The sequence below is a fragment of the Squalius cephalus genome (genome assembly GCF_949319135.1).
Source record: "Squalius cephalus genome assembly, chromosome: 2".
In the NCBI taxonomy this organism is placed as follows: Eukaryota; Metazoa; Chordata; class Actinopteri; order Cypriniformes; family Leuciscidae; genus Squalius; species Squalius cephalus.
Genome location: NC_137123.1, coordinates 3,621,701 through 3,642,895, shown reverse-complemented (window position 1 = coordinate 3,642,895; position 21,195 = coordinate 3,621,701). Strand labels below are relative to the sequence as shown.

General features: G+C 37.9%; 2 protein-coding genes across 4 annotated transcripts in view; both read left to right on the top strand.

The window, feature by feature from the left end:
- Positions 1-1,034: 1,034 nt before the first annotated feature.
- Positions 1,035-10,820, top strand: LOC307154512 (uncharacterized protein). The gene is made up of 4 exons (XM_079864520.1): positions 1,035-1,081; positions 1,545-1,712; positions 3,889-4,210; positions 8,284-10,820. The coding sequence occupies exons 1-4, from the start codon at positions 1,079-1,081 to the stop codon at positions 9,282-9,284; spliced, it is 1,494 nt and encodes a 497-aa protein (XP_079720646.1). The 5' UTR covers positions 1,035-1,078; the 3' UTR covers positions 9,285-10,820.
- Positions 10,821-11,173: 353 nt separating this feature from the next.
- LOC307154488 (uncharacterized protein) overlaps positions 11,174-21,195 on the top strand; it is a 54,769-nt gene continuing 44,747 nt past the window's right edge. The window contains exons 1-5 of one of the 3 annotated variants that reach the window (XM_079864483.1): positions 11,174-11,220; positions 11,675-11,842; positions 12,040-12,568; positions 16,830-17,663; positions 19,744-20,645. In XM_079864483.1, coding sequence (XP_079720609.1) covers positions 11,675-11,842; positions 12,040-12,568; positions 16,830-17,663; positions 19,744-19,826 — 1,614 coding nt within the window. In that variant the 5' untranslated portion in view covers positions 11,174-11,220 and the 3' untranslated portion in view covers positions 19,827-20,645. Of the gene's footprint in view, positions 11,221-11,674; positions 11,843-12,039; positions 12,569-16,829; positions 20,646-21,195 lie in introns of those variants that run through there. The other 2 variants (XR_013820366.1, XM_079864482.1) reach the window with 2 other exon arrangements.

Sequence of the window (21,195 nt, the reverse complement as noted above, 5' to 3'; positions counted from 1 at the left end):
GTATAAATATAATTTTATTTATTGGTAAGTTGGATAGCCATAAATGTAAATACACAAGAAAGCCACATTTGTACCATGTTTAATATTCTTTCTTAAAACGGTTTGGTCTTTATCTTCATGCTTTTAATCTTAATCTTTAATCCCCTCTCTCTATTTCTTTATTTTTTCTTTCTCCTTTTCCATTTCTTATAGGAAGATTTTCAACAGGTTAATTAGGTTATTTTACATAATTTCTCTTGTTAACTATTGTGTCATAACTTGTTTGAAATAATGTTTGTATGGGAAAATAAAAATTAAAAAAGAAAGAGAAACAGATAATGTTGACATGACCTTTGGGGCAGGAAGTGACCAGACATAATGGTATTACTGTGACCCAGCGGTTCAAACACTATTAGGGCAAATACTTCAGGTCATTTCTCATGTGTCAGTCAAAATCTCCTACAGAACAGACTGAGCTGTTGCTTATTCTGTCCAATGTTTTAATGCTTATTTCTGTATCTTTTCTTTGGGTCCAGCTGGGTTTTATATCTGATGTTCAGCTGATTGTACAGCTTTTAATATATCGCCATCAGGTGGTCATATGAACACACATGACATCGATATTGATCTATTTCATGGTGAAGTTTTTGTGGACATGTCAAGACAGAAGAGTTGGTTGGTTGTGTCAGTGTTCAAATCAACTTACACTTTCTATACTACCTGAGAATGATAAAACGACAATTAACTCAAACGTACAGTAGACTATTATTGGATCGATATCTCAGTGGTGGTATTTTAACTTCAATATTATACGCGCTACTGCACTACTGCGCGCGCTTTCTCTACAGAAAGCCGCGAACTCGCATAATTCAAAAAATTAACGGTCATTTTGATTTACCGGCTGACTGATAACATTCGTTTATTATCGATGTCTTCATGTAATAATTCATGTAAAAATCAATAGTTTTGTGAGGCGCTCCCCACTCAGCCGAACCTTCAGTTCATTTCTTCTCTTCTAACTCCATCGCTAGCACTGTAGTTGGCGCTGTTTTAGTTTAGTGTACTCGTAAAACCACTGAAGAAAGAAAGACTGGAGCAGATGGTAAGTGTGACTGTTTTACATTATTTATGTGTTTTAGCTGTTAATGTACTAGTTGTTATTTTTCCTGTCTTTTATCTCACATGACGCTTTTCCTCGCTCGCTCGCCGTATGAAAAGTAACCATAACAAATGTCCTATAGTTTTACTACAGTGACCATGTTTTAAACATGATATTTCTAGTAAACAATACTTAGTATAAACACAATGGTTAAAGTTTAAACAGTTGCGGTAGAAATGAGTAATCTGACAATACCATGTTGTTTTATATCTGAATGCATTTAATTATATCATATTATAACATTTCTATTTATAAAATCTTATATTTATAATATTCTTGCTCTGTGCTGGTTTTTATTTGAAAATAAACATAAACACAAATTTACATCCGAAATAAATATTTCTGAGTATTCTCCAACATAAGATGTTATTTTCTATAGTTCTGCTCATGATGTGTTTGTCTTCAGATGTTGACCATGAGAGCGCAGATGGATGTGATCTGCTGTAAATCAGTAGGAACTGATCTGTCCATGCTGGATATTGAGGATTTCATCACTGAAATCTGTCAGCTGAAGAAAGAGGTGGCGTCACTGGAGGCAAAGCTGAGAGAAAGAGGAGACAACCCCAACAGAGAGGTTTGAGCAGCTCATCATTTCATCCTTCAGCTCAATCAAACCAAAGTTTTGTTAGCCAGAGGTGGGAGTAAGTCACACATGTTCAAGTCACAAGTAAGTCTCAAGTCCCTACCATCAAGTCTCAAGCAAGTCTAAGTCGCAGTGCACACAACCAAGTCAAGTCAGGTCAAGTCAAGTCAAGTCAGTGGTTCACTTCAAGCAAGTCAAGTCGAGTCCTGCTAAGGGTCAAGTCAAGTCGAAGTCAAGTTACAATACCAAACAGAAAAAAGTAGTTTATATTGGCCTCAAACTTATTTATTTTTCCCTCAAAAATTATTACCCTTCTTATACATTTATATCGTAATTTTCATATAATTTATTAGCATGCATTTATGATTATCAAAATTTGGAATTATTATTATTATAATAACAATGATACAAAATGTTTTGAAGATATAACATTTGAAGGTAAATTCACAAGTGTGATGCATTAATAATATTGGTTTCATAGTAAATGTCATATGTTCTTTGCTTATATATATATTTTTTATGGAATATCACCGGCAGACATTAACTTTCCCATTAAGAGCCAATATTTGACCCCTGAAATTGATTTCCAGGGGCATTTTTTTCTAACTATGTTCTCACCATTTATTTTTCTAACCATGCATTTAAACTGCAATTACAACACCATAAATAATGTTATGAGATTAATGATTTATAATTAATATAGAAAAAATTAGATGCTAAAAAATAATAAATTATATATTTTTAATTATGAAGTTAAACCGCCAATAGGTGGCGCCAAATCACTGTCTTAATGTACGAGTCATAGAAGCATTCATTCAACTGATTTGTTCAAAACGGCAGATTCGTTCTGGAACTAAGCAACTAGGTCACTGAATCACAAATACGCATAACTCTTTCTGTGGCTTGTTTGGAACTATTGTCATTGGAGAAATAGAGCAAAAACTGAGAATATTTGGAATATTATGTCTAAAATGTCACATCACAATATTCACTCTTTGTTTACTGAACTGTTTTATAAAATCATTATCACATTTGCAATCGCTCCAATATTCTGGAAATATTTTTTAATATCATATGTTATAATTATAAAAATAACTCATACTAGGGCAATTTTTATATTAATTCTGCTGGCATTTTGCCCCCAACCCCCTGATAACATCCAACCCTGCTTTAAGAGAAACATAAAACACGACAAAACATTAACAGTTTTCTATGTTGTTTTTCGTCATTGGAAAGAACGACATATTTGGCTTTAAAGCATGATTTGAAAGAAATGTGGCAAATGTTATACAAAACATATGCCATCATTAATTATCATTTGAATATTGACAACATTAAGCTACATTTGAAAACATAATTGTGTATAAAGAGGCATGCTGTTTTGACCAATATTCTCTCTAGATTTAATGATAGTCAAATTAACTATAACAAAAAGGTTTTAAGCCATAGCTTACTTTTAGACGTGGTGAATGAAGTTCGACTGTTCGAGGTTGTGATGGTCGTCCGATATCCCTTGCCTGTTATTATGCGTACAGCAAATCTTCTTGTATGAATATGGTCAATTTCTAGTGTTTATATCCAAAAAGAAGCTGGGAGATGTTTTTGTATTTAGCGCGCTCACCGCGATGTGTTTTTTCTGGGCTTGTGCAGCGTCACGCAATCGCGCAGAATCTGATGACTGGCGTCAATGGTTCCGTTGCTTTCATTTTGTTCATCAACTGATGTTGCGATGATTTATATAAAAATGTATATCAAGTCATTCTCGAGTCATACAGTTCAAGTCAAGTCAAGTCTCGAGTCGTTGGATCTCAAGTCAAAGTCAAGTCGAGTCATTTTCTTAATTTAGTCAAGCAAGTCTCAAGTCCTTAAATCTCTGCTCACTTCTTATGCACATCTCAAGTTAAAGGTATAGTGGAGGATTTTTTACTTCCGGGTGGATCAACAATACTATTGGTCCTCCTAATTGTCAATCATTCTGGTGAATCAATCAAACTTGTTCAAAAAGTGGAGAGGGCGAGGTCTTATTTAAAATTCGGAAAGATCCTCCACTATACCTTTAAGCCAGCAGCAAAATATGCTAACAAATAACCAGTATAACCACTAGAGATAACTGCTGAGTAATGAGGCTAATATCAACAGGTTGTTCTTTGTTTATCTGTTTTGTCAGGATCTGGAGAAGGTTTCAGTGTGTGTGACTGATGGGACAGAAGCTCAGGATTCAGTCTGGAGATCCAGAGACACACAGGACTCAGAGCTCAGCCTCACTTTACTGTGTTATACTGACGCTCAGGATCATGGATCCACTGATCAAACCTCTGACTGTAACGCTGGAGAACAGCAGATGAAGATGTGCTCCGTCACACTGGAGGACTGCAGGAACCTGATAGAGAGACGAGGAGAAGAAACCACAGCAGAGGAACAACAACAGAGCCATGAGGAGGAGGAGGATGAAGATCAGAATGAGGATGATGATTACTTTGTTCCTTCAGGTATGTTTCTTCCTTTTGTGACCAGATATGTTGAATTTAATTTATGTTTTTATAAATAATAATAAATTGTTAAAATCTTATCTACGTTCTGACCTAAATTCATGTGGAGCAGCATTTTTCTGTGAATTCTGCCAATTTGAGACACTAGCCACGATTCCATTACAGATTTGCACAACATTTTTGCAATATTTTCTAAATGTCAATAAAAAACTATAGCGAAACTATTATGACAGCGTTTCCATTAACCCATGTAAAGCAACTAAAAAATTTTGACGATAAGTCATTTAAAAATCATTGCAACGGATGTTGGTAGGTTTATGTATATCTCAGCCACCGCACTAGCCATTATTATTAACCGAAGGAGACGTAGGCGTGTTATCCAAGCATTGATGGCAAGAAAAGCCTCTAATACTTGTTAGAGTCCACGCATGAGGTGTTTCTTCCTCTTATCTGCATCAAGGTCTTAATTGTGGCTAGGGCTGAACAATTTTTGAAAATAATCTAATTGCGATTTTTTTTTTTTTTTTTATTGCGATTTAATATGCGATTACTTTTTAAGTTCTTTATCTTCTGTATTATTCGTCAAAGATAAGTTATAAATCATTGTATAGTAGGGATGGGAATCTTTAGGCACCTCATGATTTACTTTTTTTCTTAATTAATCTTATTAATAACACTTAAAATCTTTATTTAATTACATGTGTAATTATACATATTTTTTTAAATAATTCTTAAAAAAACGTTACATGTTAAGAATTTTAAATAGGCTATATAAACTAATATAGCTTCAAAATATAAAAGCTAGTAAATGACAAAGAGGAACAAAAAACATATTACAACAAGCAATACACAAAGAGTGCTTTCAGTATTTATAAGTAGGCTGTCTGAACGCTTTCCATTCAAGAGCTGTGAGTGATTTTATTTCTCAGTTTAGATACGATAAGCTGCATTCACACTAATGCACAGATCTCTTTTGAAATATAAGATGTGGTTTGTCCTGTTGGTTTAAGATATAACTGACCGTGTTTACATTAATTTCGTCTCATAAAAGCATTTTGAGATGCAAGTACATTTAACCAATGAGTCGCTCACAGCCGCATGCGCTCTTCACAAAGCGCGCGTGAGTATTTTAAATTGAAAGCAGTCTTCTCTGTGATTTTCATATTTTTAATATATAAGCCAACTGCATTCCAAAAGACATAAATGTTGCCTTAGTAGAGCATTTGTGAGGAAAATTCTGGCGGACGAGACAAGCAAAGTGGCATAACCTGTGCGATAAAGCCCGTGAATGTCCTTGTAATTCGCTTAAACCTTTCCAAACTTTATGAAAGATTATTTTTCGGAAGGTTCGAGCGGTGTCGTGTGTGTGTGTGAGAGAGAGAGAGAGAGAGAGAGAGAGAGAGAGAGAGAGAAATTAGAAGCAAGCAGAATTCGGTTATTTCTAAAGCACACGCAGCGTCATGATCACACATCTGTGTTTAAAAACTAAACTCAGACTCGATTCTGAAATTCTCTGAATCGATCCAGAATCTTTGGGGAGAGAATCTATAACATAATATATCATTATACATTAATTATATATATATTATAACATAATATCACATAAATTAAACAAAGTGTTCTTTCCTGTATGCCAGGCCTATATGCGTAGCGTGCCAAGCTACATCTGCAGACTGCTTTTCTCTCGCGTGTCACGTGAGTGTAATCGCTGCTTTTGCAGTTAAAAAAATCACGTTTCATCATATTGCGATTTTATCGCAAATGCAATTAATCGTTCAGCCCTAATTGTGGCATTTCTTTGTTGTGCAGAATCCAGTATTCCCGTGATACTTTTTAATGAAGTTTAATGAAGAACTCTGTCTCGTCTTTCAGGGCTCCAGACTAACTTTTCCACTGGTTGCACTGGTGCTACCAACTTTCTCAGTTGGTCGCACCAGCATATGATTTGGTCGCACCTTTTTTTTTTTTTTGCTACATGCCATGGGATTAATCAATGCATGCTGATGAATAGTGGTCTTAATCTGCATACCCTAGTTTTGCACTGATGTAAAAAGACTGACAGTGACACAAGACCTCATGTTAGCAAAATGTTTTAATCTTTTAACTCTCAAAAAAACTAAAAAAAATGTATGTGTACATAATGTATGTTCTTTAATGTTTGATTATAATTTTACTGTCTTCACATAGGGATGGGAATTGATAAGATTTTATCAATATCAGTGCCACTGATGATTCTGCTTATCGATCCGATTCTTTAACGATTCTCTTATCGATTCTTGATAGCACTGTGTGGAAAAATGTAGTCATATGCTTTTCAAAAAAGTTCACTGTTGGACAGATCAGTTGTTTTAACCATTCATTCAAATTAATCGGTTCAAAGGAGTCATTAGTTTGCGAATTGGACGTGTCGTGCGCGTTGTGTGATTATCCCAGCACTGGACATGGACATCCAAGATTTCTGCCAACACAGAAAACATTTCATCACTGGATAGAGCATCCCTCAGATAAAACAACATATCGGTGCCTTAGGTTCGTCTGTTCAGCCGAGTCTCAGGAGCTTAGGTGTTGTTTTTGATGCGGCCATGTCTCTGGAGAAACACTCGAAGCAACTTATTCAAAACTGTTTCTTTCAATTAAGGAACATTTCTAAGATAAGAGCCTTGGTGTCAAAGGCCGAGTTGGAGATGATCATTCATGCTTTTATTTCGTCTCGTTTAGACTATTGTAACAGTCTTTTTACTTGCCTTAATAAGAAGGATCTTTGTCGTCTCCAGACTGTCCAAAATTCTGCTGCTAGGCTTTTAACCCACACGCGTAAAAGGGCACATATTACTCCTATTTTAGCTTCACTTCATTGGCTACCAGTGAAATTTAGAATGCACTTTAAAATTTTGGTTCTAACTTTTAGAGCCCTACAAGGACAGGCGCCCCCATACATCTCTGACCTGATACAGCTGCGTACGTCCTCACGTAGTCTGAGATCAACAGGCCAGAGATTTTTAGTTGCCCCCCTTACACATTTTAAAACCAGAGGGGACCGTTCGTTTCAAGTTGTGGCACCTCGGTTGTGGAACGCTTTGCCTCCATCCATACGCTGCTTGGATTGTGTGGAAAATTTTAAAACCCAGTTGAAAACTCTTCTTTTTAAAGAGGCTTTTAACTAGACTGTAGGGTGGTTAGGCTGGTCTTATGTGTACTTCTGTTTATTTTGATTATGTGCTGTAATGTATTTATTTATAAGTGTTGTGTATTCTTCCTTTTGTTGTGAAGCACTTTGTGATTTTTATCTGTGAAATGTGCTATACAAATAAATTTTACTTACTTACTTACTTACTAGTTTTTTTCGTTTATTTAAAGTGTTGTTTTATGTCAGCTGAATGTCCGGAACGCTTTTCAGAGAAGATAAGGCAACTTATTTAGCATAATTCACACCCAGCTCAGCGGTAATTCAGGAAAAAAAAAAAAAATCTCCGATTGCTCCACATGAAACTTTGGTCCTCCGACCTTTTACCACCGTGTCGATTTATTTTGATTAATATGTGTGAGGGAGAGAGAGCAAGACAGCGCCTAGTTTGGAGACGGTGAAGTCTTGTTTACACTTCCGCCTGGCTCCGAAGAGAGAGAGCGCGCGCGACCGTCATTTCATGTGTGAATTTAACTTAGTAGGCTACATGACCATGCACTCGCACAAATGCGACCACATAAAATTTTAACTCGCACATTCTCAAAAAATGGTCGCAGTCTGGAACCCTGTCTTTTGTCCAAACATACTTCGCCTTCTTTAAAGAATGATCAACTTTTATGTACACCAGGTGACCTGTAAATGCGAAAAACCTTTTCCATTGTAGTTTTGTGAAATGTTACTTTTTCGAATTGCCTGAAAATCTAATTGGGAGTTTTTGCAAAATTGATTCCATTAGGTGTATTTTCAATTTGCCATTCCAATTTGCGCAATTTGAAGGGTAATGGAAATGCAGCTACTGAGAATGGCATATTGTGAGTTGCATGCGATAGTTCAACTCCAGAAGTTATTTAAAAAGTTCAATATTTTATGCCCATTATGTTCCTTTCAGATGACGACGCTGGTTCATCTTCTGATGGAGAAACTGCCTCTACATCCAAAGAGCGAGAGACAGTGAAGAGTTTCTCCTGCGTAACCTGTGGGAAAACATTGAGCTCACAGGGACATTTAGCGAGACATGAGAGAACACACACAGAACAGAAAAGCTTCACCTGCAAGATATGTGACATCAGCTTTTCTACCTCAGAAGAGAAAAGACTTCATTCAAAAGAGCACAAGAAGAAAGAGTTTCATTGTGATCAGTGTGGAGAGAATTTTAATTCCTCTTCTAGTCTCTATCGTCATAGACGGAAGATGCACAGTGGTGAAAAACCTTTCGAATGCAGCGAGTGTAACAAGTATTTCCGCACCAAAGGGTATCTTTCAACTCATAAGAAATACCACAGGGAGGGAAAGCTGTACCAGTGCACTCAATGTGAGAAGAGCTTCAACCAAGAATCCCATCTGAAGAACCATCTACTCGCACACACCAATGAGAGGCCGTACAAGTGCAGTGAATGTGGGAATACCTTTAAGGACTCAAAATCTCTGAAGGCACACCAAAAAATACACTCTGATGTCAAACCGTATCAGTGTTCACACTGTGAGAAACGTTTCCATCATTTGACTCACCGGAAAACCCATGAGAGGACTCACACTGGAGAGAAACCGTATCTGTGCTCCTACTGCGGGAAGAGCTTTGCTAGTCCATTTTCTTACAAAGTTCATCTGAGAGTTCACACTGGAGAAAGACCGTATCACTGTGGTGATTGTGGGAAGAGTTTTTATAATGCAAGTGACTTAAAAATACACAAGAGGACTCATACAGGAGAGAAACCTTTTAAATGCTCACATTGTGACAAGACTTTTGCGCGATCAAGTGCCATGAAAGTCCATGAGCGAATGCATACAGGAGAGAAACCTTACCGCTGCTCCATCTGTGGCGAGAGATTCTCTTTTAAATGGGGTTTTCAGACTCACCAGAAGAAACACGCCGCTCCAGAGTCATCATAGCTTCATCATGTCATTAATTTTAGGTTTTGTTTAAAAAAACAACAACCTTGCAGTGTTGCCCAAACCTGCTCCTGGAGGGCCGCTACTCTGCAGAGTTTATTTCTAAACATAATTAAACACACCTGAACCAGCTAATCAAGAGCTGTGTCTGAAATCTGCCCATACCGTAAAATAGGGCACTATTTGAGCGAACAGCTATTTGTTGTGTTGTCCGTAACCATAGGGAATGTAATTGAGGGCACTCATTCAATCCCACAATGCACTGCAATGTAAAGTATTCAACCAATGTACACTCAGTGGCTATATAATACCCATAATGCACTGTGATGGTCGCACTGAATAAATTCCTGCATCTATCCAGAAGATGGCACCCGCAGCTCAATCATCCATCCATCCATTTTCCAAACCGCTGGTCCAATGTGGCTACAGCGTAATATCATACAGGTATAAATTACTTTTTAATTGATTATTAAATTGTTTAAATAAGGTTTATACATAATTTCCATGACAGAGTTCAAGATAAATCTTTTCATCTCACTACTGGAGCTGCCAGTTTGTTCAGTTTCAAATGATTATTAATCAGCTCAAACTATGTAAAAGCGGCAGCCCTTCCAGTGCACTCAGTGTCTGAAATCACCCACTCGTTTTCATTCACTCCTTCAAGTGAACCATATTAGTGGACTAATGTAGGGAATAGTGAATGAGGGTATAGGGGGTGATTTTGAACACAGTGAATGTTTTCAGACTCACTAGAAACTTCCAGGCAAGTGTGTTGGAGCTAAACTGTGCGGGATGTTGGCCCTCCAGGAGCAGGATTGGACGCCCCTGTTCTCGAACATTATTAACTGTGTAGAAATGAATCCTCTGGACTGTTTCTTTGTGACAACTTAAAATTGACTGTAATGTGCAGATCAGTGTCTGATGTTTGTGAGGTATTTAATCACACTAACAGAATGACGAGGCCTAATTATTACTGAAAAACATGATGGCATGAAATGAGTCTTATTTCCCTCAGTCACTTTGTTACACAAAGCTGAAATGATCCAGACATGGATGCAATAATACACTACAGGTGCAGTAACATGTTATAAGGTCACACTGTCAGTTTTTGGGATTGACAATTGCATCTACTTACAGGTGTGACACAAATCAGTTTACAGTAGCGCCTCAAATACTGTCTGTATTAATGTGCAACGGGAGTCAAGCCTGTACTTATCAGTAACCAAGTAATATCTCAGCATACAATAAAGCAGTGTAATGCATTTAATAATGCAAGTTATTGTGTTACTTCTCTAGTTTGTCTCAGGGAGTGTGCGTTTGTAGCCGGCCTGCTTAATTTTTTCTTGCCTGTGTTTTGCTGGAGGTGTAGAAAAAGAGCAAATACAATATTTGTTTCCAATTTAAAATCACTGTTTTCTATTTGAATCAATATTCAATGTTTTTTCCCCTGTATTCTGTATTTTTCTATTTTCAGTCTGTATTTTGATTTGATGTGTCACATGACGCAGAAATTATATGCTGATATGTGAAGTGTGGAAACTGACTAACAGTGTTTTTTCAGGATTCACAGATCAACAGAAAGTGAAGAACAGCATTTATTTCAAACCGAGAGCGTCTGGAATATGTATCTTCTTATACAGCGCGCCTCTGATCTGCGCGCGCTTTCTCCTGTCTTCCACAGAAAGCCGCGAATTTGCGTAATTCAAATATTAACGGTCATTTTGATTTACCGCCTGACTGACTAACAAACAGTCGTTTTATTAGTATTAGTCACTAGGCAACGCCAGTCGAATACAATTGTATTTTTAATAAGAGAAATTAGGTTTGGTGAAGCTACTGTTTTACTCCATCGCTCGTACTGTAGGAGGCGCTGTGACGTTATTTTGTCTGCCGGTAAAAGCACCGAAGAAAGCAAGACAACTGGAGCTCTCAGACGGTGGGTGTTTAATCTGTTTTGCATTATGCGTTTTAGTGGTTTATTTGTTCCTTTTCTTACTCTAGCTTTTAATGAATTTATAGCTTTTCCTCGCCCGTTCGTTATGAAAAAAACAAAACAAAACATGGTTTTACTATAGTAACCATAACGAAGGTCCTCGTTTTACTTAAGTAAATTACGTTTTAACCATGATATTTGTAGTCAACAATAGTTCGTATACTAACACAATGATTAATTTTAAAATATAGACTCTTAAAGCACAGTTTCGTGAGAAATTAGCAGAAACCTTACCATATCATGTCTAATATATGCATATAATATTGTAACATTTGATAATATTCATGCTCTGTGGTGACTCAAAACACATTTACATCTGAAATGAAATGTTTCTGAATATTCTCCAAAAATAAGATGTTATTTTCTTTAGTTCTGCTCATGTTGTGTTTGTCTTCAGATGTTGACCATGAAAGCGCAGATGGATGTGATCTGCTGTAAATCAGTAGGAACTGATCTGTCCATGCTGGATATTGAGGATTTCATCACTGAAATCTGTCAGCTGAAGAAAGAGGTGGCGTCACTGGAGGCAAAGCTGAGAGAAAGAGGAGACAACCCCAACAGAGAGGTTTGAGCAGCTCATCATTTCATCCTTCAACTCAATCAAACCAAAGTTTTGTTAGCTTCTCACTTCTTATGCACATCTCAAATTAAGCCAGGAGCAAAATATGCAAACAAATCACCAATATAACCACTAGAGATAACTGCTGAGTAATGAGGCTAATATCAACAGGTTGTTCTTTATTTGTTTATCTATTTTGTCAGGATACTGATGCTCAGGATCATGGATCCGCTGATCAAACCTCTGACTGTAACGCTGGAGAACAGCAGATGAAGAACAGCAGATGCTCTGTCAAACTGGTGGACTGCAGGAACCTGATAGCAAGACGGGGAGAAGAAACCACAGCAGAGGAGCAACAACAGAGCCATAAGAAGGAGGAGGAGGAGGAGGATGATGAGATTGACTATGATGAGGATAGTGGGAAAGAAGCTCAGGATTCCCTCTGGAGTGTCAGAGATCAGAGATCCAGAGACTCAGAGTGCAGCCTCACTTTACTGTGTTATACTGATGCTCAGGATAATGGATCCGCTGATCAAACCTCTGACTGTAACGCTGGAGAACAGCAGATGAAGATGTGCTCCGTCAGACTGGAGGACTGCAGGAACCTGATAGAGAGACGAGGAGAAGAAACCACAGCAGAGGAACAACAACAGAGCCATGAGGAGGAAGAGTATGATGAAGATCAGAATAATGATAATGTTGACGACGATGATGAAGCATTTGATCCTTCAGGTATGTTTCTATAGCCTGACTACGTCAGACTTCGTACTTCCGCTCAATTTCAGTTCGCTTCTGTACTCAGTCTGAGATAGCGACCTATCTCCCAGTTTTCCTCCGGCCTCAAAACAGCCGGCCAATCAACGAACAGATGGCGGGCTGAGAGCCGTGACGTAGACGCTGATTGTACCGTGGATGTGTAGATTTACTTAACATAATCTGCAAAAGTCGTTCACAGCCATGTTCACTCCGGTATTTCGCTCGATGGTTTTGTTTTCGCATCATACATGTGTTTACAGTGGAAGTTCGATGCGGCTGAGCCTGCGCATAACACACGTCTTAACCAAACGTTATGTGATTGGCTTATGGGTAACCAATGATTTTAAACTTCAGACAAGCGCCCCCCCTCCCCCCGAGAAAGAAAACGCTTTTCAATTATGCCCTTCCAGTCTCTATCTACGAAGCAAAGCGAAGTAGCAGAGTTTGGTATTACCAGGCTAATGTTTCTACCTTTTTTGACCAGAAAGGTTTAGTGATCCTTTTGTGATTGTCGAACACAATTGAATAAATTCAAGGCACACATTTTTATTATGCAAAGCTCTTTGTCTTTTACCATAAGCAAGTCTGTTTTTAACTTCAGACAATATCAGACAAATGGAGCGTAACTGGAAGAAAACTAAACTGGAGGTTTTTCGCATTTCATGGAAAGAAAGCACAATTGCGTACAGAGAGGCCTTAAAAACTGCTAGATCTGCTTATTTTTCAACCCTCTTAGAAGAAAACAAACACAACCCTAGATATTTATTTGAAACAGTGGCTAAATTAACGAGAAATAAAGCTTCAACCCCAGACGTTTCCAAACAGCACAGCAGTAATGACTTTGTGAACTTCTTTACTTACAAGATTGATAATACTAGAGAAAGTTATAACTATGCAACCGTCTACTACAGTATCGCATCAGGCAGTGCATTTTAGTCTCCCTGAGGAAAAATTAGATTCATTCATTGCTATAGGAGAGGAAGAATTGTCTAAACTCGTTAAATCATCTAAATCAACAACATGTATGTTAGACCCTATACCGACTAAGCTATTGAAAGAGATGCTTCCTGAGGTCATAGATCCTCTTCTTAATATCATTAATTCATCTTTATCATTAGGATACAAACCAAAAACTTTTAAGCTGGCTATTATTAAACCGCTTGTTAAAAAAACGCAACTTGATCTTACAGAATTAGTCAATGACAGGCCGATTTCGAATCTACCTTTTCTGTTAAATATACTATAAAAGGCAGTATCCTCACAACTATGTAGAAATAAATGGTAAGCCTATCTGCTAGGATTTCCAGGGGAGAGAGAAAAATTTTGATTTTGAGAATTTTTTATTTATTTTTTATTAAATAACATTTGAAAAACCTGTATAAACTGAACACCAAAGAACACTATTAACTATTGAGCGGTGGTGACACGTTCATGTAACATGTAAGGGTGGCGCTGTCAATAACGCACCTAAAAGCTGTCACAAAGAACTGGCAAAAGTAATGACGATGAACGTCAAATATAGCAAGGAGACATTTCAATTGTTTATTAATAAACAAGTGTTTTCTGTGTCAGTGTCGGCTGCAAAGATGAAGTTGACGATGCTGACTCGCAGTAATGAACGCGCCAGAGAGAAATGCACATTTTATATGGATTACATATGCAGAGAGCAGTCTGTTTTCTTTCGTTTTGAATTGTTTTGTTTAAAAATACACATTTCAAGCTTTCTATACATATATTTCTCTGGTCTGTGAGGCAAGTAGCTTATATGCTGAGTTTCGGTTAATTTATGAAACGAGATCCAATTCACGCGCCGGCGCCTCCGTGTCCTGATTATATTGCCTGCTATATTTACTACTTATTTATTAAATCCAGGCAATTGGTTGGTGAAACATTGACTAAAATTAAGATACAATTAATAAAACACGAAATTCACTTTAAAGAAAGGCTTTCGACAAAAACAAACTTAATGAAGTGGTCAAAATCATGTCTGCTCACTCCATTTGTCTCCCGATATATTGCGCATCTTATGATCTTACTCATGTTTTTCACTTCTCATATAATCAACATAGATGAAGTTAAAAAATGTATTATATAAACATAAATGTGAAACTAAATAGTTTTCTTTAATGACTACGCTACAACCCGTAGGCCTATTAGCCTACAGTAGCCTACAGAGACATTTAATGTCGGAGCGGGATTTGAGCAAACGGCGTCTTACTGGTGAGCATGTGAGGAGAGAGGTACGATTTTCTAACAATCATTGAATATTATTTTGCTTGATATGCCAATCCTTAATATTTGGTGTTTTAAATGCCTGTTTGAGGTCTCTGTGAAAATTTTAAAGCAGTCTTTTAGTACCGCTTTCAGAGCGGTCACGTCCGTAACGGAGAACTGTCACATCTGTAACATTGTTTTTTCCTCATAAATGCGAACACGAAAACTAAAATAATATTATATGTTCTGTGGAGAGCCAACCTTTCTTCATCCGGTGGGTAGTATTACTTTTGATTTTTCACAGAATTACTAAAAAATATTTTGCCACTTAAAACTTAAAGATTTTTTAAACTTTAACGGATGTGTATTTCCCTCATATTAAATATAAAACGCATGTGTATACTGATATTTTTCTAATGTCTGGACTCCTTTATTAAAGGGATAGTTCACCCAAAAATGAAAATTCTGTCATCATTCTGTTCTCTCCCTCAAGTTGTTCCAAACTTGTATGATTTCCTTTCTTCTGCTAAACACAAAAGAATACATCTTAAAGAAGGTTGGTAATTAAACAGTTGCTGGTCCCCATTGACATCCATAGTATTTTGTTTCCTACTATGGAAGTCAATGCAGTCCATCAGTCATTTGGTTACCCACTTTCTTCAAAATATCTTCTTTTCTGTTAATTTTTCATCTGTTAATTTTTGGCATCCTTTGGCTAATGTTACATGATCCCGCTCTTATTCATGCAAATGCTTTTAAACCATTCATGTGCGATAAGACAAAAAAAAATGCGCTGCCTGTGAATCTCCTGACTGTGACACACAGAAAGACTTGCGCTAATATCGTGCGTGCGCACGAAACAGCATGCCAGAATACAGTTCTCTTTCGAGCTTGAACGAACAATAACACACACAATTATGCCAAAATGTCTTTTTGTCATAACATAAGGGTAGTCTTATGATGAACGTGAAGAGTTGTGACTCGTGAGAGAATGAGGCGCGTGTGAGATCCGCGTCTCTGACAGCAGCGGCTGGTCTTAAAGCAACAGTACACAGTAGCCACTAATTATATCTGTCACTAAAGTTAATCAAAGAACAAAGGGAACAGATAAAAACACTCACTGCTCTTGACTAAAGAACTTTTTTTTAAGGCAGATTATCACTAATCTGTGTGTGCATTTATTTTCCTTGAGAACCAAGCAAGTTGACTCATGAAACCATTTGTTTATTATATCGCAATCGCAATATTGACCTCAATTATCGCAATATGACATTTTCCCCAAATCGTGCAGCCCTAGTCATGTCCATAACGCAGTGCTATAAATGAAGATGACTTGACTTTCGTCTCACATATCCTCTCCCTCACGTCTTTGATTCGCGTGCTAGAAGACTAGAGTCTGGCCGCAGCAGCAGGCCTTCAGCAAGCCTGAGCTAAGCCCCTAATTCTGCCGCTGCCAGGCCCCACAATCCCCCTCCCTTCCTTCGCTCAGCCACACACCACGGCTTTTCCTGGTGCCGCACCCCATACAACAATGCCTGCCCCTATCAACAAATGCCTTCTCCTCTCAACAAATGCCTTCTCCTTAGCATGAGGTTGCCTCCGCTAATGGAGCATTTATTTGGGAGTACTCTGGGTTCCGGTCACATTCCGAGCTCGGAGGCCTCCCCCCAGACAGCACTCCAAATACACATGCTCTTTTACTCTATCTAATCATTTGTAAGTGTGAACTCGTGAATTTATGGTTTTCTCCAGAGTGGCTATATATATATATATATATATATATATATATATATATATATATATATATATATATATATATATATATATATATATGCACTAAATTGATAACTTTTTACAACAAAAATGAACCATCACTGAACTTACTAAACCTGGACTATGACGCTATTTTCTTCTAGAAACAAGCTTGGTGCATTATTATAAAGCTAATTTGAAACAATCTGCATTTTAAAAAGCGCTTTATAAATGAAGATGACTTGACTTATGCCCATTATGTTCCTTTCAGATGACGACGCTGGTTCATCTTCTGATGGAGAAACTGCCTCAACATCCAAACATCGACAGACAGTAACCGACTGTGGAAACACATTCAGCAAACAGGAACATTTAGTGAGACGTAAGAGGAAAGACACAGAAAAGAAAGACTTCACCTGCAAGATATGTGACATAAGCTTTACAACCTCAGAAGAGAAGAGACGTCATTCAAAAGAGCACAAGAAGAAAGAGTTTCATTGTGATCAGTGTGGGAAGAAATGTAATTCCTCTTCTAGTTTCTACCGTCATAAGGCGACTCATATGGACAGGGAGGAAAAGCTGTACCAGTGCCCTCACTGTGAGAAGAGCTTCACCCAGGGATCGATTCTTAAGAACCATCTACTCGTGCACAGCAATGAGAGGCCGTACAAGTGCAGTGAATGTGAGAAGAGTTTCAAAAAGAAATGCATTCTGAAGAGCCATTTACTCACACACACCAATGAGAGGCCGTACAAGTGTCCTCACTGCGAGAAGAACTTCAACCAGGGATCCCATCTGAAGAGCCATCTACGCATTCACACCAATGAGAGGCCGTATCAGTGCCCTCAATGTGAGAAGAGCTTCAACCAGAGATCCCATCTGAAGAGCCATCTACTCACACACACCAATGAGAGTCCATACAAGTGCCCTCACTGTGAGAAGAGCTTCAACCAGGGATCCCATCTGAAGAGCCATCTACTCACACACACCAATGAGAGACCGTATCAGTGTTCACACTGTGAGAAACGTTTCCATCATTCGACTCACCGGAAAATCCATGAGAGGATTCACACTGGAGAGAAACCGTACCTGTGCTCCTACTGCGGTAAGAGCTTGGCGACTCAATTTTCTTTTAAAATTCACATGAGAGTTCACACTGGAGAAAGACCGTATCACTGTAGTGATTGTGGGAAGAGTTTTTATAAGGCAAGTGACTTACAAATACACAAGAGGACTCATACAGGAGAGAAACCTTTTAAATGTTCACATTGTGACAAGGCTTTTGCTCGATCAAGTGCCATGAAGATCCATGAGCGTTGGCATACAGGAGAGAAACCTTACCGCTGCTCCATCTGTGGCGAGAGATTCGCTTTTAAAGGGGTTTTTCAGACTCACCAGAAGAAACACGCCGCTCCAGAGTCATCATAGCTTCATCATGTAATCATTTTAGGCTATATTAGTGGACTGATGTAGGGAATAGTGAATGAGGGTATAGGGGGTGATTTTGAACACATCAGAGGTTTTCAGACTCACTAGAAATTTCCAGGCAAGTGTGTTGGAGCTAAACTGTGCGGGATGTTGGCCCTCCAGGAGCAGGATTGGACGCCCGTTCTCGAACATTATTAACTGTGTAGAAATGAATCCTCTGGATGAAAATCTGTATTTCGTTCTGACAATGATTAAACCGCTTGTTAAAAAAACACAACTTGATCGTACAGAATTAGTCAATTACAGGCCGATCTCGAATCTACCTTTTCTGACAAAGATACTAGAAAAGGCGGTATCATCACAACTATGTTCCATTTTAGCAAGAAATGATATCTGCGAGGATTTTCAGTCAGGATTTAGACCGTACCATAGTACTGAGACAGCTCTCATTAGAGTCACAAATGATTTGCTCTTATCATCCGATCGTGGTTGTATCTCACTATTGGTGTTACTCAATCTTAGTGCTGCATTTGACACTATCGACCACAACATTCTTTTAAATAAACTCGAAAATGATGTTGGCATTAGTGGAATTGCATTAGCATGGTTTAAATCATACTTATCTGACCATTATCAGTTTGTAGCAGTAAATTAAGAGATGTCTTATCGATCAAAAGTTCAGTATGGAGTACCACAAGGCTCAGTACTAGGACCGTTGCTTTTCACTCTGTACATGCTACCATTAGGAGATATCAATAGGAAGCATTGCATTAGCTTTCACTGTTATGCTGATGATACTCAGCTCTATATTTCTTCACGCCCAGACGAAACTTACCTATTCACTAAATTAACGTAATGCTTAGCTGATATAAAAAAATTGGATGACTAGCAATTTCCTACTTCTTAATTTAGAAAAAACAGATTCTAATTATTGGACAAAAAACGTCCTCACGTAAAAACCTAGAACACTTGATGGCTGCTCTGTCAAGTCTTCGTCATCGGTTAGGAACCTGGGTGTGCTCTTCGATACCAATCTTTCATTTGAAAGTCACGTGTCTAGTATCTGTAAAACTGCATTTTTCCATCTTAAAAATATACCTAAATTACATCATATGCTCTCAATGACAAATGCGTAACAGTTAGTTCATGCGTTCATGACATCAAGGCTAGATTATTGTAATGCTCTACTGGGTGGTTGCCCTGCACGCTTAATAAACAAATTACAGCTGGTCCAAAACGCAGCAGCTTGAGAACCAGGAAGTATGACCATATTAGCCCGGTTCTGTCAACACTGCATTGGCTCCCTATTAAACATTGTAAAAAATGTAAAATATTGCTTATTGCTGATTACTTACAAAGCACTAAATGGTTTAGCTCCGCAGTGCTTGAGTGAGCTCTTAACGCATTATAGTCCTTCACGTCTGTTGCGATCTCAAAATTCCGGCCAGTTGATAACACCTAGAATATTATCGACTGCTGGCGGTAGATCCTTCTCCTATTTAGCACCAAAACTTTGGAATAGTCTTCAGACCGTTGTCCGGGAAGCAGACACACTCTGTCAGTTCAAATCTAGACTAAACACACATATCTTTGGCCTAGCATACACATAACACATTGTAGACTTCTATAATTCAATGTTAGGCTGCATAGATTAGGTCAGCTGGAACCGGGAACACTTCCCATGAATCCTGATGTACTCGTTATATCATAAGAAGAATGACGTCTACGCTAATATTAGTCTCTCTGTTTATCCCGAGGTTTACGGCAGTTCGCCGGATCCAGGCCGTATCCAGATCTGATGAAGGACCTGCGCCTGGACGTGACGACAACGCAGTCCTGAAGTGTCAACTAGTCTCTCCCCTGTGAAGGCCTCCCTCCCTTCCCTTTACCTCTGTAAAGATAAAATGTTGTCGGAATAATTCCGGTTCACGTGGCTACACGGAAGCGATAAAAATTCTGTATTATAAATTTTAAGGCCAGACAAGTAGTTTGTTGAGGGTTGGTTTGTAAAGAAGGACTACACGCCTGTGCACATATATATAACGGTGTCGTGTTAGCGGCCCCTAGGTTAATAACTAATGATCCTTGCGACAGAAGTGAATCGATCATAACTAACTTTAGCTGGACAATAACTTTATTCTAGAGCTGCTATAAAGCCAAAACAATCTCTGCTATTTTAATTTACTATTATCAATGTAAAGCTGCTTTGAAACAATCTACATTGTTAAAAGTGCTATATAAATGAAGGTGACTTGACTTGACAAATTTAAATTCTCTGTAATGTGCAGATCAGTTTCTGAAGTTGGATTAAAGTATGTTTATGGGGCATTTAATCACACTAACAGAATGACCTAATTCTTTTAGCAGTTATTTAATACTGAAAAACATGATGGGATGAAATTAGTCTTATTTACTTTGTTACACACAGCTGAAATGATCCAGACATTGACATGAAATAATACACTACAGGTACAGTAACATGTTCTAAGGTCACACTGTCAGTTTTTGGGATTGACAATTGCATTTACTTACAGGTGTGACACAAATCAGTTTACAGTAGCGCCTCAAATACTGTCTGTATTAATGTGTCAAGCCTGTATTTACTTACCAGTAACCAAGTAATATCTCAGCATACAATAAAGCAGTGTAATGCAATCAATAATGCAAGTTTATTGTGTTACTTCTCTCCGTTTGTCTCAGGGAGTGTGCGTTTGTAGCCGGCCTGTTTAATTTTTTTCTTGCCTGTGTTTTGCTGGAGGGGGTTTTCTATTTGAATTAATATTCAATGTTTTTTTTCTGTATTCTATTTTAAGTCTGTATTTTGATACTACAGTCTTCTGTGTCACATGATGCAGAAATTATATGCTGATTTGCTGCTCTGCTCAAGAAATCGTTCTTATTATCGCAGTTGAAAATGCTTGTGCTGCTTAATGAAGTGTGGAAACTGAAAAAAAAAACTTTTTTCAGGATTCACAGATCAACAGAAAGTAAAGAACAGCATTTTATCAAATTTATGATAAGCATTTTCAAACAATGAGCGTCTGGAACATTCTTTTACAGCGCGCCTCTGATCTGCGCGCCCTTTCTCCTGTCTTCCACAGAAAGCCGCGAATTTGCGTAATTCAAATATTAACGGTCATTTTGATTTACCGCCTGGTTGACCAATCGTTTGTCGAAATATTTATTAGTATATTAGTCTATAAGCAACG